This window comes from Callithrix jacchus, chromosome 18 (assembly GCF_049354715.1).
Source record: "Callithrix jacchus isolate 240 chromosome 18, calJac240_pri, whole genome shotgun sequence".
Classification (NCBI taxonomy): Eukaryota; Metazoa; Chordata; class Mammalia; order Primates; family Cebidae; genus Callithrix; species Callithrix jacchus.
Window position 1 is genome coordinate 34,724,423 of NC_133519.1, and position 18,401 is coordinate 34,742,823.

Here is an 18,401-nt window from a genome sequence, read left to right on the forward strand (position 1 = left end):
GCAAGTCCTCAACGCCACTGCCAGCATCCTGGCCCTTGGGGGCCCTCTGCTGTCTTTGCTGTCCTGCTAAAGAACTCAGACTACCAATGGAACTACCCATATTCATGAGTAGTTTTCATGAATTTCAAGTCTTTTTCTGGAGACTAATGGAATTATTTTTTTTTTGGTCTGGAACCCAGAAGACACTTATCTAATAAAATATTAAGTCATAATTTTCTAAGAATTATTTCAACAGATTGAAACATTATTTTTTAAAATGGGTGAGTCAAAGTCATTTACACTACACAAAAGTTAAGCATGTTTCCATCACCACTTTGAAGATAATAAAACCTCTTTCATTTCCATGTCCATGGGAAACTATGCACCCCAAGGTTCTTCACACACAGGAGGGAAGAATCTTCTCAAGAACTCCCTGAAGTCAGTATTCATCAAGACATGGGTATTTGGGATGATCACAGCACATAAGCATTTCCACGAAGTGGACATTTTATTCCAGGTTTCAATGTCCTTCATTTAGTGCAGAAAAGTCAAACACCTGAAGGTTTTCCTTGATCCCTTCAGGATTGAAGCTTTTAGGAATGGCAACTATCCCTTGCTGGATGTTGAAATGCAAAACAACTTGAGCTATTGTCTTATTGCACCTTTTTAGAAGTGCATCCTTTAACAAAGGTAGAGAAGACATATTCACCCAGGTTGGATTCCTAGCGGTCCCCAAAGGGCTATAGGCAATCATGACAATGTCATGTTGTTGGCAAAATTTCAAGAGTTTTGGCCGGGTGAAATATGGGTGGCACTCACCCTGGTTGCTGACTGGCCTGGGTTTGAGTCCTGGATTGCTCAGGATGAGCTCCAGCTGGCCTGCTGTTAAAACTGGATACTTGGAGGGATTTCACGAAGCCAGCGTCTTTGCACGCTTCCAAAGTGTGCAAAGTCTCCCAAGTGGCACACAGATTTGACTTGTGATGTAAACATTTGCCATTCTCACCTATAGGATAGATTTCATCTCCTGGCTTAAGGGAGTATTGGGTATTTCAATGATGTAAAGATCCATGCAATCTAGCTGGAGGACCTTCAGCATTCTCTCTAGGCTTGGGCAGACCAGCTCTGGGTCATATTTGTAGCCCACAGCTTTCCATGGAAGAAGATATCCTTCCTCTGCATTTTTCCTTCTGTTACTTCCCCTGATGGCCTCTGCAACTTTGTCTTCATTTTGGTAGATGCAGGCTTCCTCAGTGTGTCAGCACCCCATGTCAATGACAACCTTTACTGATGAAGATTCAGACTAAATGTAGAGACAGACTACTCGGGCTTTAGTGACAGCTCTACGTGCCACTTACTTGCTCTTTGACCTTGAGTAAGTCAAAGGCCCCCTGAGGGGTCAACTTACCCTCTGAGTAGGTACCAAGTGCGATGACGGGAATGCTGTTTCCATCACTTAGAGGTATTCGGTGATTTGCAGAACTCATTTTCTTCATAGTGTCCTTTGATGCACAAACTTTTAATTTTGATGAAGTACAATTTATCGATTTTATATTGGGTTGCTGTGACTTTGGAGTCTTGGCTATTCTTGTACATTAATTTTTTTCATATCAAGTTTGGAATCAGCTTATCTTGTTCTAAAACCTTTTGTTGCACTTTGGGAGGCCGAGGCGGGTGGATCACGAGGTCAAGAGATCGAGACCATCCTGGTCAACATGGTGAGACCCCATCTCTACTAAAAATACAAAAAATTAGCTGGGCACGGTGGCGCGTGCCTGTAATCCCAGCTACTCAGGAGGCTGAGGCAGGAGAATTGCTTGAAACCAGGAGGCAGAGGTTGTGGTGAGCCGAGATCGTGCCATTGCACTCCAGCCTGAGTAACAAGAGCAAAACTCTGTCTCAAAAAAAAAAAAAAAACCTTTTGTTGGCATTTTCAATGAAATCGATTAATTAAGGGAGAATTGTGGTCTCCTTAAAAGGGAGATTTCTATCAAAGAAGGGTATGCCTTTCCATTTACCCAAGACTTTTCAGTGTTCTTCACCAATGTTTTTAAGTTTGTTTCATATAGACACATTACAATTTTTAGATGAAGTTTATATCTAGGTTTTAATGTTTTATTATTGTAAATTACTCTGATGTTTAAATGTTGACAACTAACAAAAATGTCAAAACCGCTATGTGAGCTACAGTATTTCAAAGTATTCTATGATCCAAATTCAGGCCGAGTTCAGATCTGCAACCCCAGATCTACTACAGCTCTTCACTTTATAGACAAGAAAGCTGAAGTCTAGAGATGTTGAGTGACTGACTGAAGCCCACACAGTGCGTAGGTGGTAGGTAGAGATATCACTAAAGCCCAAGGCATCTGTCTCTACATTTCACCCGACTCTCAATCCAGGGCTTTGGCATTTTACCAACCTCCATAAAATATTTGAGGGTCTAGGAAAAGGGCAAATGTTCTTATATCCATTGAGAACTTATATTTGCCTAGAGACAGGCTTTACCAACCAAGATAGAAATTGGATAAGAATTATTTTTTTAAAAAACATTAAAACAATGGTCAAATGAGAAAAAAGCACAATTCAGACACACAGATACGTACACATACATAGACACGCCCCAAACCCTCAGACCTCCAGGGCTTCCTGCCTGTGAACCGAAAGGGGGAGTGTGAGTTTCTTGGCCTCTTCGGCAGGTGCCTTCTCAAAGGCCCCACAGTCCTCCACTTCCTGGGGAGGCAGCAGGCGAATAAAGCCAGCCGAGACTCTTTTTCTCTTCATAGTTCCTGCCATCACTGCTTCAGCCTCTGCCTCCCAGCCTCTTTCTGAGGGAAAGGACAAGATGAAGTGGAAGGCGCTTGTCACCACGGCCATCCTGCAGGCACAGCTCCCGATTACAGGTAGGGTCGATGTGTCCATGGCAGGGAGCTTCTAGAAGCTCTTTGTGCATGTGTGGGTGTGGGGGTGGGAGTGGAGCATGGGGAGGGGCTGGGATTGTCTTCGAATCCTACCCTCCTCAAATCAATGGGCAAATGAGCAGTGAGGGGTCTGGCCAGGTGCTGGCATCTGCTCCGTCACGGCGGAGTTGGGCATGAGTTCAGAGCCAGCTTCTTGAAAATGCAGCTCCTCCAGGTACAGATTTTCCCCATGATAAGAGAGGAAGAAAGAAGGAAGCAAGAGAGCAGGCCCAGGGTGGAGAAACGGAGAGGAGTATTTCACGGAAGCTGGACAGGATCGTAAAATGTCAGCCAGGCCATATTTCGCGCTGCGACGTTCTAACCTCTGCGGCTTCTTTCACCCTCTGGCTGGCTCTGTCACTCAGCCCCTTTCCTCCTTTGCCAATAAAGAAGGTTTCACTGGTCAGTCAGGGTCATGGCCTGAAACACCCCAGTGGGCCAGAGACTGAGTGGGGGTGATCACGGAGGAAAGGGGCACGGGCAGGAAGCACCTGGCGGCAGCCTCCACGGTGCCTCTGCACCTCGCGGCCAAGTGTCCGTGTCTAGACTTAGCCCTGTCATGGCTGTCCCCCCGCCCCACCGCCTGGGGCTGCCGGGTGATGTGGGTGAGACAGCATCCCAGGCTCGGTGACTCACCCCAATCCACCCCTCAGGTGGCCTTCTAACTCAGCCAGAGGGCCAGGCATTGACAGAACACGGGCAGATAAGAGGATGTGCCTGGTTAAGTCACTACCACGAGCAGCGCCTGGCCAACAAGCAGGCTCCGTCCCCACCTCATTCCCGTTGGCGGGAGCCCGGCTTTGCTGCAAGCCTTTAGCTTCCACCATCATGTCTAGCCCAGGTAATGAGGAAGAAAAGCGGTGAAAAGAAGACTAGACAAACTGCTCAGGGGGATTGGCCTCCTGGCATCTTCCCGGGAAGCAGGGCAAACTGAATTTTGATTTAAAGAAACAGGGAAGGTGGAACAAGCAAATGTCCTCAGCCCACCTGACTGCTCCCTCAGCCCACCTCGGCATGGGAGTTTGTTCAGGGGCCCTTTTGGGAGGTTGCGAGGAGGCATGGGCACTTCTGCTCCCATCAGGGAGCAGGGCACAGCCCAGGCCAGTGCCCCGGAGGTACTGAGGCCTGTGCAGCCACAGAGGTTTCTACCAGATCACAGCTGTTTTCTCAGAAGAGCCTTGTGGGGTCTGAGTCACACACAGTGCGTGGGGTGAGGGTGCCCAAGCTCGCTCAGAGCAGCCCATGCTTGTGTGCTGGGGACAAAGAGACGCAGAACAGCTGGAATTTAGTGACTTCAGGGGAGACGGCCGGGGCAATAGCTCCAGTTCTAGGCTTCAGGCTTGGGACACCACACCAGGGAGATCATGTAATGTTTCAGGGTCTTTACCTGCAGTTTCCTCACTAGTCCGTTTGTGTTCAGCTTGGAGAGACCAAGGTAGGGGCAAAGTGAAGTTAGAGAGAAAAATGAAAGGCTGCTGGGTGACGGTGGCTGCCAAGCGTGGCAAACAGAACCCCACCCAGCAGCCAAGATGGGGGCCATGCCCCACTTCCACAAACAGGGGGCAGGAGGAGACACTGTACATTGGCTGGATTTCTCGCTTCTCAGTGCCACTTATGTTGCCTCTGTGGAGACTGACATTTTAGCTATTTTAGATAAGGCTAACAGACAAAAGTTTCTCCAAGTGTCCTAGCCCAGAAACGAGGTACAGTAAGGCAAGGTGCGACTCAGAGACGCGTCGACACCGAGGGCTGTGACGGCGCTTGTGCTGCCCGAGGGGACACCTCCGCAGTCTCACCAGAGGAAAGGCCGCTCACAGAATTTCAGTCAGGTCTTCTCTCTTCTGCTCAGTTAAGGACCCATCGCTTACACCTCTTTAAACTGTCTACTTTTTACTAAGCTGTTATATTTGCATTTCTTTGGAAATGCCCAGATTATCAGAATCAAAGCAAATGATGACCTGGTCTGTCCGAATGAGGAGGCCTCCCTGAGAGAATCTACAAGGCGGTCACCAGGGCTTGAGGCCGGAAGAACCTAAGATGGTGTGCCTAGTGGCACGGGTGCACTTCTTCCTCCAGTGCCCTCAGTGCCTCCAGCTCCCTACTCTGCAGTAGCCAAGCTTGCACCCGGCGGTCAGCGTGGCCTCTGTCTTTTAGCAGTGAGGAGATGCAGCTCTCATATGCAGCCTTGGGAAATGCAAGGCTTCCAGGCTTGTGAGCGGCTCTGCTTTTAGGAAGGTGGCTGGATGAGGTGGAGTGAGCCAGGCTAATCTCAGGTGGTGTCCCAGCACTGCCGCTTCCTAGCTGGACAACCTTAGGAAAGTTACTTAACCTCTCTGAGCCTCAGTTTTGTCACCTCTAAAGAAAGAATTATACCTTCTTTGCAGAGATGTGAAGATGAGAAGTAATGCAATGTGCCCAATACGTAGCAGACAGCCAATAAGAAAAAACTGCATTGACTATTACTATTATTACATCTTGGACAGTCTTCCTGTTTTCAAAACCCAAAAACAGGAGACGGAAACCCATGGCTGGGATTCTTAATTTGCTGTCACTGCGTTGGAAAGCAGCACTGGGCATTTTCCCCAGCTGCTGAAATCCAGCTCAGCCCTCTTCTGATTTCTGGGCACACCCATAACAGCACAGAAACAGCAACGATCCCGGGTTAGGCCGAATGGGGAACAAAGAGCAGAGCTCTGGCTGGTCATAAGATGACTATTACGTCCACCATTTTCATTTTTTAAAGATACTTACTCTGTAGGGGAATATTCTCCTGAAGTAAAAACACGTCTGAAAAAATATATATACAAGATGGGGGCTGTGCCCCATTTTCACAAATGCGGGGAACGGGAGAAAACTTTACATTGGCTGGGGTTTTGCTTCTCAGTGCCGTTTACTTTTCCTCTGTGGAGACTGACATTTTAGCTGTTTTAGATAAGGCTAACAGAAAAATAGTTTTTTAAAGTCTCACTTTGAAAGGAATCAGAAACTAAGAAAGGAATTAGAAACAAAATCCACCCAGTCATCACTGGTTGGGGTGGCCACCTAGGTTCTGAGCCAAAGGGCTCGTGTGGGTGAGGGGCGACTCGACTGAGCATCTAAATGCAAACTCCTTGAACACGAAATCTTTGCTGCAATTGCTTGGAGGCGAATGTGAAGCAAGCTTCTAAGTGATACCAGCACACATGTCTCATCAGTGGCATTTTCACCACCAGATTACTTCGCCTTCCAATCACCCAGCTCTGCTTACCCAAATGAGCTATTTAACTTTTCTATTTTAGCATTTCTCAGGCTTACTAGCCTAGATATCACATCTGCTGCTGCTAAGCATCCCCCAGAAACGGTCCTGGGGGGCCCTGGCTTAGGTGAATAACACTGCTGTATTCATTTTTAAATTCTTTGTTTTTTTTGCTTTCGTTCTTTAAAAAAATTGATTTGTTATTGGATATACACTTTTCCAGTCAAAAGTCGCCCAGTATTGTGTCTCGTGCATTATTTAGAAGGGTCCAGATGCCCTGAAGGAACTCTCTTAGATTAGAGTTGTCCAAACACATGCTTTGGGAATCCCTTTCTCCCAAGCCTTATTTATCTAAGGCTTAGGACCTTATATAGGTCAGCTAATTGATTTAATAAATACTGGAAATAGTTCAAAATAAATTTCTTAGCACTGCTTGGGCCAAGGCTAATTTTTACTAACACTAAAGTGATGGTGTTAGTCAATTTGAACAAACATTTAATTTGGTTAAAAAAAAATTAAACCGGACATTTACCTGTTAATCGAAACCAAATGATAGCTTTAGTCAATGCATGTACATAGTCTGTCTTCCGGTCTAAAAAACAACTTTAAGTTCCCTGAAAACAAAGACGCCCCTGCCACGCTCACAACTCTACCCAGCAGTCAGCATGGTACCTGGAGCAGAGTCAATATGCAATAAGTATCAATAAGAATTGTTGAATGCGCTTTGGAAGGCCGAGGCCGGTGGATCACCTGAGATCATGAATTCGAGACCAGCCTGGCTGACATAGTGAAACCCCATCTCCACTAAAAAAATGCAAAAAATTAACTGAGTGTGGTGGCAAGCACCTGTAGTCCCAGCTACTCAGGAGGTTGAGGCAGGACAATCATTTGAACCCAGGAGGCAGAGGTTGCAGTGAGTCAAGATCGCACCACTGCACTCCAGCCTGGGCGACAGAGCAAGACTCCATCTCAAAAAATAAATAAAATAAGAATTGTTGAATGAATTAAAAGGTGAGTGAATGAAGGACATCTAGATGTTTTCATATGATTACATTAACTTTAATGGTTTATTTGGAGGGTATGTTGAATTGGCATTATTCGGACCTTTCCTCTAGAGAACACAGTATCAAACAATTTAAAAAACAAAACCAAAAAACAGAAATTAAACTGGTGGAGGGGACAGGGTAGTTTGAGTGATTAGAATTATTCGAAATGAGTTGCAAGGATGGTTTAAGATAAAATCTTGCTGTTATAAAAATTTTCTGGTTGGACCATATGAAATTTCCACTATTTGTTTATTTCAGACCTACAAAAAAGATAATTTCATGTGATGCAAATAGCATAACTAAAAATAAAGAAATATGCTTTTTTTCTGATTAGGCTTTAACACTAGAGAAAAGCAGAAAATAAATAAAGCTAAAACTGTTGGAGATTGTTAACTAGTGAACTAAGAATAAATGAATGAAAGGCATCAAGAAAAAAAATACTGGATTTTATAGTATAAATCACAGCATCCAATCACCCAGTGTCCTCAAAATATGAAAGAAAAGAAAGCAAGATACTTACGTTAGTCTGGTTGATCCAGGTTACTAAATAAATATTTCAGGTATTTATTTTTCTCTTCTCTTAGTTTGAGATATTTTAATAAAGATATAAAAATCATTGAAGGAAGTTAAAATTTTTTCAAAATTCCTAACAAGCCAACCCAATAGTATTGCATTTTCACTTCTTTATATTCCAATCCAACATTTTTTACAAGTGTGTACACATCTTTTAGCAGTTACCATAAAAAATAGTTTCAAACGCCTTTTTTCTTTATATTTCACTGTAAGCGTTGTTTTCCTGTTTTGCCTTCGTGATTGTTTTTAATTGCGATGTAAGCTTACATCGTATTTTCTTCCATACAACGTATTTTCTTCACTATTTCCTTATTGTTGTACATGTGGACTATTTCGAATTTTTGTTATTCTAGCTAATCCTACGAGAAAATCTTTACATATGTAGCTTTTGTTATTCCTTGGGCAAATCCAGGAATGGCAATTGAAAGAATAGGTTATAGTAAAACAGCAGGTCGCAGGATACTCTAGACTTCTGTTGAAAACAATCCCATCAAGGAAAGAAAATGTTTCTCTAACTCCCCGAGACCAGCTCCAAGCCTTTGTGTCTTCTCTGGAGCAGGCACTACGGTAGAGAGAGAGGCGGCTCTGGGGCAGCCTCCCCTGCCCGCCTCAGAGCCCTGCTCTTCCTCTGTGAGATGGCGGCAATGGTGCCTCCTCCCACAGGGAACTGTGGAGTGGAGATCTGATTCGGAAGTGCCTAAACACAAAAGGTGCTTGGAAAGCCAGAACCGTTAGCATGGGTGCCTCTGTTTTCCAATCTGCAAAATAGATTATCATCTTCCCAGTGCAATAAAGGGGAACACTGGACTGACATGCTTGTTCTCTTCCTCTGCCATTATAGTGCAGTGTATACTTGGCAGAAAAGTCTCTCTAGGCTTTACTTTTAGCATCTGTGAGATGAGAAATGATGACAGAGTCGAACATCCCTTTTAACTACAAAATGATTTGTGTGTGGTCTTGAAATGGCAAAGCTTTAAAGGACGTCAAAATGACATTAAAGTTTTAAATGACTTAGCCCCTGATCCTTTCCCCACCCCGCAGGTATTGGCTCTCAGAATTCAGTCTGAGCTTCCTTCTTCCTTGCCTCTCCAAATACTTTTAAAATCTGGGCTCTCAACTTATCGCAATATTTTTAATGTTCTAAGGAGCCTCTGCTGTGAAAAATCCAAGGACAAGGTCCAGCACTTTCTGGACCGTCCCTTCTGCTTGCGCATCGGCTGCAGATTTATTGGGGGCCGCACAAGGACTGGGAAAGCAAAGCACTGCGTGAAGCAGCCAAATTGCAGTGGGAAAATGTTGGGCGTTTTCACTGTCCACTTTGCTTGCCTGTTATGATCTGTGCTACTCAGCAACTGATTTTCAGGCTCAAGGAGAAAAAAATAAATAGAAAGCATTAGAACGAAGACAGGCAGGACCCTTGCCAGTCCGGACCGCCCTTTCTCTCAGTGCCGCCGTCCCTTTTTAGTTGCAAAAGGCGTTTCCATGCCTTTATTTATTGGACCCTCATAACCGTCCTATGGCAAGTAACAAAAAATAGCAGGATTCATCTCTTCTCATAAATGAAGAAAGTGGGGCTCCTCGGTCTGGTGACTTGCCTGAGTAGAACCAGGCTGCGCGCAGTTTCTCAGAGCCCTCGATCAGGGCCTGTCCTCAAACTGTGCAGCCGCTCGCCCGGGTCCACGCGCCGTCCTACACCCAAAGACCGAATTCTGAAGCCGACTTTTACAGCTATTCCGCTGACTAAGCACTTAGTACCATTTTCCTCTCCATTTTTGAGGTAAAAATAATTTTGATGCTGAATATTCTCATTTAATATACACTTTCTGCTGAGTATGAATATTAGGTTATTAATATAGAACTGTATGTTTTTCTAGGACGTATTATGGTGGTTCTGAAAGGAGAACTTTTTCTCTGAATCTGATAAATCCATGGTTTCCATTTTACTCAGAAAATGTATCTATTTGGGAACTTCTTGAGAGGAACGGGCCTCAATTTGCAGTTCGACACACTCCGTCGTACGCAGGGGCGCACCCCCCACCACCTCACCTTATGCAGACGTTATAAGTAAAACGCAAATTAAATCACATTTGAGAGGTTTTGCCCTACATAAATTGTCTGTAATTAATCTGCTTGGTAAGAATGATCTCCATACAGTGTGAAAGGTTTTATGTGTATGAGATTCTCTAAAAGAACAGCACGCTGTTACACACAGACTCTGAACTGAGATTTGTTTCTTCACTAACTCCTCCAGGACGGGGAGAGTGATCTTTGAATGTCAATGTCTGTAATCTATTCACAATTACTTATGTCACATTTTAGCCTGGGGTTCACCTGCAGGCTCGAGGGAGTGCAAATCCTTGTGCTGTTGATTAGAGCAAAGCAAAAGATGGTTTGCTGGTGCTCAGAGCAAATGCACAAAGCATTCAACAGCTGGAGAGGCGAATATCAGAGACTCTGAGTGGGGCCACCCCCAAAGCTGGCTGAGAGGAAGGTTAGGAAGAGGGGAAGGATTCAAATGCTACTGCAGGATGTCTGTGATGGGCTGTAGGTGCTGCTGCCTTTGCCAAGCCATGGTAGGTGGGGACGAGAGCTCGGAATGGAAACCAACATCACCATTGAAGATGAACAAACCCCTACTCCCCTCTTTTGCTGTAGATACTAGAGTCTACTGTGTCTTCTTGTGTTTTGCAAATTCCCCACCATGCAAAATTGTACTGGCCCCAAGATAGAACGTGAATGACCTGCCCTTTTGTCATTTGGGCTGGGCGTGATGGTGGAGAATGGAAGAGAAGAATGATAGGGGAAAAAGTAGAAAAGACAGACTGGGGTGGGGAGCGGTGGAGGTTGCAACCTGTTTTCCTGGGAGATTGGCCAGAGCAGCCTGCTGCAGGAAGGCAGCTGAGCTAGATGACCCATTACGGAAGAGCCTGAGCCCAAGCGCCAGGGGTTGTAGGCCAGTGCAGGTGCTGGCACTGTGCACACCAGCATGTGTTTACCCATATGCTCTGGTGTTTGCAGGTGTCTGTGCCCCTGTGGGCACGGGCTGGTGCATGTGGTGCTGTGTGTTTGTAGGTGCGTCCTGACATGCATGTGAGGTATGCATGCATGTGCGTGGTGTATGTATATGCTCACCTGTATGCTGATGGATGTGTGCCTGTGTCTGCAGGGTTGTGTTTTTCTGTGCAGCAGTGAGTGATTTTGTATGTATGGTGTGTGTGGTTAAGAGGAGTTTGGTGGCAGCAGGACAGCTCTATAGAAGGAGAGGCAAATGTTACCTGAGCTCAAGGCTGGCAGTGTGGATTCTGGGTAGGTGAGCAGAGAGGCGGAGATGCCACAGATCAGGTTCCAGGGATTCTGTGGAGAAGGCAGCTATGCAGCTACGAGGAAAGTGCCACACTTTGGATCATGGAGAGGTGCGAGTGGTTTCTTCATAGCTGTGTAGACTCTTCAGGTTGGTCTGGCCTAACTGCTGTCAGAGCTCTGTGATTTTCCAAGTAAGCCTGGCTCCCTCCTGTTTTGTGGCTTTCTTCCTCTAAATTCTCCCAACTTAGTATGCAGACCCCACCCCATCCCCCACCCCTGGAAATCCTGTCCACCCCTTGATTCTAAGCCCAGATGGATGGGGATCTCCCAGACCCACTGTTGACATTGTTACCAACGTTAAAGTGACACAAGCAGGTGGAAAATTGTTGTTCTCAGAATTCAGGGTTAAAAACCCAACAGAAATAGTTCCCTAGGGTGAGGTGTTCCCAGAGCAGAGACTCAGCACCCAGATAGTTTCAGGAACGCTTATCTGTCGGCAGAAAATGTCACCAGCTCCCCAAATTCTCACCAGTTCTTTCATCCTATGTATTGTGGCTAAAATAGGCAAAATGCATTTAATGTTTTTTTTCCTTTTCACTCTCAGAATAGGTTGGCAAACAATCCAATAAGGTGGTTCCCAGTGCCCAACTTTGGCCATCAAGATAACCAGATGGATAGTGATTTTTCTTTTGTTCTTTGTTTGTTTTGAGATGGAGTTTTGCTCTTGTTGCCCAGGCTGGAGTGCAATGGCACAATCTCGGCTCACCACAACCTCCACCTCCTGGGTTCAGGCAATTCTCCTGCCTCAGCCTCCCAAGTAGCTGGGATTACAGGCAAACACCACCATGCCCAGCTAATTTTTTGTATTTTTAGTAGAGACGGGGTTTTACCATGTTGACCAGGTTGGTCTTGAACTCCCGACCTCAGGTAATCTGCCCTCCTTGGCCACCCAAAGTGCTGGGATTATAGGCGTGAGCCACCACGCTGGCCGTGATTTTTAATACCTGATTATCTAAACCATCTGGCAGGCCACTTAACTTACCAATTGAGTAACAAACAGTCCTGCAGATGGTTGGCTCTAGCAGCCTCTGACCGGGCCACTGTCTGGAAGATGGAGGTTACATGACTTAGACCCCATAAGCACAAGAAAGTGTCCCTGGTCCTGGAAATCATGTTCTCAATTTTTACAAAAAAGCCTAAATTTGTCCTCAGACTCACTTCTTTATGGTCTCATCTAATTTTCATCATTTTATGGACCTGTGCTAATTTCCATGCTGAGTTTAGTAGCAAAGGAAGCGTATATGGGGGGATACCACCCAGGACTTTTGAGTCAGGCTAGAGAGCTTCAGAAATTCCTCCTTTGATTTCCTCAGAGTCGAGAGAAATCTTTGTCTTTTCCCCACTTAACTATCAACGCTTCAAAGCCCAGACCTACATAAAATACACAAATGCTTTCTGGACAAAATGAATCTTGTCCGTTTTCTTTGGGTTTCAGTGGGAACAATAAAGATTGAGCTACAAAAGGTTGGCAAAGAGGATTATTCTTTTTCTTTCTATTAAACATAGAGGCTTCAAAAGAACAGCTCAGAAAGTCAAATAATTGTACCCACCATTACTCACCCATCCATCTCCCTGCTGACCTGGTCTGTGAAATCCCCTTTAAAAACTTGGCCAGCTCTCACCTGCCCATTGCAAATGCTGTATTGTTAAAAGTTCCCATCTATAATTCCATGAGGGAGGCTGCTATAAAGCAAACTCCTTCCATTTCAACGGAGCATCTCGTCGGGGAATAGCTCTTTGGGGTGGGAGTGGTGGGGTGCCTCTAATTTTTAAAGCTTTGTAATATCTTGTTGGAAAGGAAGCTGCTTGGAAACCAGAAATAGGCTGTGAATAGAGTTATAGCCACAAGCTCTTGCAACCCAAAGGGGCCGGGGAGGACATGGAGGGTAAGATTTAGGAAGCCATTTTTGATCTTTATGACAGTTTCTTGGTTCTGTCGGTTTGGAAGACACATCTGCTATTTTTTAGCTAAGCTGTAAACACAAAGTGTCAGACTTGAAGCTGACCTAATTTCTTGTTTGGTTTCGGACCATAGCTTCCTCAGAAAATTCCTGTCAGCCATTTTGAAGAGCACGAAATGGCTCCTATATGCCAAGGGATAGAGAGAAATTGCTATTTAAGGATTTTTTTTTTTTTTTTTAAGTTAGAGTCTCACTTCTTCACTCAGTGAAGTGCAGTGGTGTGATCACAGCTCACAGTAACCTCGAAACCCTGGGCTCAAGCGATCCTTCTACTTCAGCCTCCTGAGCAGCTTGGACCGTAGGTGCGCACTGTCATGCCTGATTAATTTTTTATTTTTCTTTGTCGATACAGGCTCTTACTATGTTGCCTTGGCTAGTCTTGGAAACTCCTGGGCTCAAAGAATCCTCCAGCCTTGGCCTCCCAAAGTGCTGGGATTACAGGCGTAATCCCACCATTGTACCCACCATTACTCACCCATTCATCTGCCTGCTGACCTGGTCTGTGAAATCCCCTTTAAAAACCACACCAGCCTATTTAGAGATTTTTAAATTTGGAGTTGAACATTTTGTTTTTGTTTTTGTCTTTAAGACAGAGGCTCACTCTGTCACCCAGGCTGGAGAGCAGTGGTGTGATCTCAGTTCATCATAACATCTGCCTCCTGGGTTCAAGTGATTCTCCCGCTTTAGCCACCTGAGTAGGTAGGACTACAGGTGCGTGCCACCACACCTGACTGTTTTTTTTTTTTAATTTTTAGTAGAGACAGGGTTTCACCATGTTAGCCAGAATGGTCTGGATCTCCAACTTCCCACCTTGGCCTCCCAAAGTGCTGGGATTACAGGCGTGAGCCACGGTGCCCAGCCATGGAGTTGAAGATTTTATAGCAGCATTCAAGCCTGGAATAATTTTAATTAAGAAAGAAAAGAATAGAAATCTAACCTTCTAATTGGCCAACCATCTAAAATTCAGTGTAGAATGATCAACAAAGGAAGACAGTATTGAGTTGCTGGGTCCTTCTATGGGGTCCGAAGAGAGGCCTGGTTTGCCTGGCTCTGCATGTTTTCCCTGTAGAGTCCTTCAAACACACGGTCTTTCTCCACCAGCTTTGACTCTGGGTCATCATCTCTCTCTCTCTAATCACCATTCCTTCTCTTTGAAGGTTAAAAAAAAAAAAAAATGCAGGCTAGGTGTGGTGGCTCACACCTGTAATCCCAGAATTTTGGGAAGCCAAGATAGGTGGATCAGCCAAGGTCGGCAGTTTGAGACCAGCCTGGCCAACATGGCAAAACACCGTCTCTACTAAAAAAAAAAAAAAAAATTAAGCCCGGTGTGGTGGCACACTCCTGTAGTCCCAACTACTTGGGAGGCTGAGGTAGGAGAATCACTTGAACCTGGGAGGCAGAGGTTGCAGTGAGCCAAGATCGCACCATTACACGCCAGCCTGGGTGACAGAGCAAGACTTAGTCTTGAAAAAAAATTTTCAGAGAGAACATACAATAAGCCATATTTAATGGAGTTCTGAATTATGTAAATTTGAAAAATTGCAGTCTAAAAAATTCATAAGGTCTCACTTTATTTGTAATATTCAAGATAATGTAAGATTTTACATTTGTTCCTATGAGAAACTAATCAGAATTTCACAAAGTCTTTAGGAATGCATCTCTCATGTAAAGTGTAACTAGTTTGTAGTCAGAAGTGGCTTGTGGCAATATCATGCTTAGGCTGGGGTAGGGGTTAGGGTGCTGCCACTTAGTTTTGCCTTCGGTGATAAGAAGAGTAGACAGCCAACCTCGGCAACATAGCAAAAACCTGTCTCTTCTAAAATACAAAAAAATAAAGAGAGAGAGAGAGAGAAAAAAAATATTCGCCGAGCATGGTAGCACCTGCCTGTAGTCTCAGCTGTTCGGGAGGTTGAGGTGGGAGAATTGCTTGAGCCTGGGAGGCCGAGGTTGCAGTGAGCTGTGATCACACTACTGTACTCCAGCCTGGGCAACAGAGAGAGACCTTGTCTTAAAAAAAAAAAAAAAAGAAAAAAGAAAAGAAATGAAAAAGAAAGAATAGTGGACAGTATCTCTCTGGGAAGATTTTCTGTGGCCACAGTGGGACTGGGCTGATATGTCAGAATCAACGGAATATTTGAGCTAGAAAGTATTATGATACCTTCAAGTTCCACTTCTGGATTTTACTGGGGAGAAATCATGGCCCAAGAGAAAAAGAATCCAGATCAAGAAACCGCCATGTCATAAGCAAATGGCAAAGTCAGTCCTTAAACCCAGGAGTTTTGATTCTTTCTCTAGCTGCCTGTCCTCTGAGCCACCAAGCTGCCCTGTTGTAAGTAATGTTGCTTCTGGAGCCAGCTACTTGGGTCTCAGGTGTGTGTGATGAGACCCCACATCAGAAGGACAGCCACAAAACAGCTGCAGGTGGCTGGGCCACCTTAGCTCAGCCTGTCTACGACGGGGATAGCCTTCAGCTGTTTCAGGGGATGCAGAATAGCACTGGGTCATCCCTAGAGTGAGGAAATCCCTCTCCCCTCCCCCTCCTCCCTCTACTCTAGCTTCTGCAGGTCAAGTGGCCATTGTCATTAGATTTTTTGCCCTGTAGGGCCATAGGCCCTGACCTGCCCACCTACTGGGCAACAGGCTGCTGGCAGGCGAGGGGCAGCCCTTGTGCCTTGCCTCACGTGAGCTGCGCTCATGCAGCCTTCCAGAGAAGCTGAAGTTAGCCTTCCACCCGAATCCTTTCAGGAGCGAGGCAGGCAGACGGCAGCAAGAAAGCTACAGACACACACATACAGGCAAACGCACGCAAGTCAATGTAGCCAGACTGCTTTTAGTCTATAAAGATGTTCAGTAAAAGTTTAATGAGTGAAGAAGTGACCAAAATACCATGTATTATTAGTATATCTAGGCTTAGACAATGTCTTAGGGTACGTAAATCATACCTCAACATAGTTCAAAAAAAAAAAGCTACTGAGGAGGCTGAGGCAGGAGGATTGCTTGAGCCCAGGAGTTCCAGGCTGCAGAGAGCTATGATTGTACCATTGCAGTCTAGGCCGGGAGACAGAGCAAGGCCCTGTCTCTAACAAAAGAAAAAGAAAAGAAAATGTCAGCTATGTACAGTGAAACCTTCACTCACCAGCGGAAGCCCTTGGAAAGTTTTGTTCAAGAGAATATTATAACAATATGTAAATATAGGTAGGATATTTAAAGAAAAGCTGGGCTGGGCGTGGTGGCTCACACCTGTAATCCCAGCACTTTGGGAGGCTGAGGCAGGCGGATCATGAGGTCAAGAGATTGAGACCATCCTGGCTAATATGGTGAAACCCTGTCTCTATTAAAAATACAAAAATTGGCCGGGCGCGGTGGCTTAAGCCTGTAATCCCAGCACTTTGGGAGGCCAAGGTGGGTGGATCACAAGGTCAAGAGATCGAGACCATCCTGGTCAACATGGTGAAACCCCGTCTCTACTAAAAATACAAAAAATTAGCTGGGCATGGTGGCGTGTGCCTGTAATCCCAGCTACTCAGGAGGCTGAGGCAGGAGAATTGCCTGAACCCAGGAGGCGGAGGTTGTGGTGAGCCGAGATCGCGCTATTGCACTCCAGCCTGGGTAACAAGAGTGAAACTCCGTCTCAAAAAAACAAACAACAACAACAACAACAAAATACAAAAATTAGCTGGGCATGATGGCGTGCACCCGTAGTCCCAGCTTCCCAGCTACTTGGGAGGCTGAGGCAGGAGAATCGCTTGAACCCAGGAGGCGAAGATTGCAGTGAACCCAGATGGTGCTACTGCACTCCAGCCTGGTGACAGAGACTCATCTCAAGAAAAGAAAAGAAAAAAGCTGTAGTGAATTATTTGGAATTGTGAGGACTCTTCTAATTTACTTGTTTTCATGTGTGTGAATTTTCATTTATTGGGTTTTTGTAGAATCGACAGATATATTATTAACTTTTCAAAAAGAGAGACGTGCCCAGATTTTCCTACCAGTTGTTCACCAATGGATGAGATCCCAAAGGGTAGGCAGGATTGATCACCAGGTTTCGGAAAGTTTTCCTTTTAAGGGCTTTTTAATGAAGCTCATTCTAACTGAGATTCCCACCGCCCCACTGCCCTGGCATCCCATTAATGACAAGGAGGGGCAGAAAAATGCCTCTTCGTGCCAATAAATGAATGGCATCTCTGATTCTCTGCTGAGACTGTCCTGAACAATGGTGACCATAAGGACAGTGATCCACTGATCCTAGGCCTTGGCAGGCAAATTAGCCTCTACTAGTGACAGGGTGCCCTGCTAGGCTACACTAGCTAGCAGGGCAGAGAAGACTAAAACCAATGAGAGAAAAACTAGCAATTTTCCTGTTAGTGAAGAGGCCATGTTTTAATCATACATTTCATCATCAGAAATATCATCAGAGACAGACATAAATTGCAGAGCATAGCTGTGCATTAATTCATTTTGAATGCATTTGTGAGCAAGCACGATTGTGTGCCAGGGGCTGCCCTGCCATAGGTCACCATTAGTGTCTCAAAGAACTCACACATGTCTAGAGGAGAGGGATATGCCCGACTGGTAAAGTGATATGAGGGGTGGTAACTGGCAACAAGCAGAGCTTGTTTTATGTGCTGTTTCCGTGCATTAGGTCAACTAATCCTGTGGCATTTCTATTGATGTCCCCATTTGACAGGTGGGAAATTCAGCCTTGGGATCTGTGGCTAGCAGGAGCACAGCCAGCCTTTGGCCCCAGGCAGCCTGCCCTTCCTCCCCCCACCATGAACCGCATTGCCTATACTCAGCACCCCAGGAGCCCCAAGATAGGAGTCTCCCTCATACTTGCCACAGGCTTGGATGGAGGAATTGAGGTTTGTTTCATCAAGAAGGGAGTTAGCAAAGGGCAGATCTGGTGGTGGGAATAGGATTTTCTGCCGCAGAAAACCAGGAAACACCAGCCGTGACTCTAGATAACCCCTACTCCATCCCTGAACCTCCCTTCCCACCCTCAGGCTGGTTCTGGGATGAAGAGGTAGAGGTAGGGGGCATGGCCCTTGGCACCCTAACTGGTAGCCCACCCCTCCTCCAGGCCAAGTCTTCACCTGCCCCGGTGGTTCCTGCTCCAGGCAGATCCTGTGGTCACCTGCTCAGATGTGCCATCCTTCCATGTCCCAAGGAGCTGGCTCCTAAACGTTCAGTGATGTTTATAAAAAAGGCACTCTTCCCCAAACTGTGTTCAGCAGGATGTTAATAGTATACTATGAAAGAAGGAATGAACATTTGGGAAATGCTAGTTTAA

At 45.5% G+C, this 18,401-nt stretch overlaps 1 protein-coding gene and 1 pseudogene across 2 annotated transcripts in view; one reads left to right on the forward strand and one right to left on the reverse strand.

Moving 5' to 3' along the window:
* Positions 1–338: 338 nt before the first annotated feature.
* Positions 339–2,772, reverse strand: LOC100411742 (aldo-keto reductase family 1 member D1 pseudogene; annotated as a pseudogene).
* Positions 2,759–18,401, forward strand: part of CD247 (CD247 molecule) — an 85,034-nt gene continuing 69,391 nt past the window's right edge. For both annotated transcript variants that reach the window (XM_008985093.5, XM_008985094.5), the window contains exon 1: positions 2,759–2,879. In XM_008985093.5, coding sequence (XP_008983341.1) covers positions 2,822–2,879 — 58 coding nt within the window. In that variant the 5' untranslated portion in view covers positions 2,759–2,821. The remainder of the gene's footprint in view (positions 2,880–18,401) is intronic.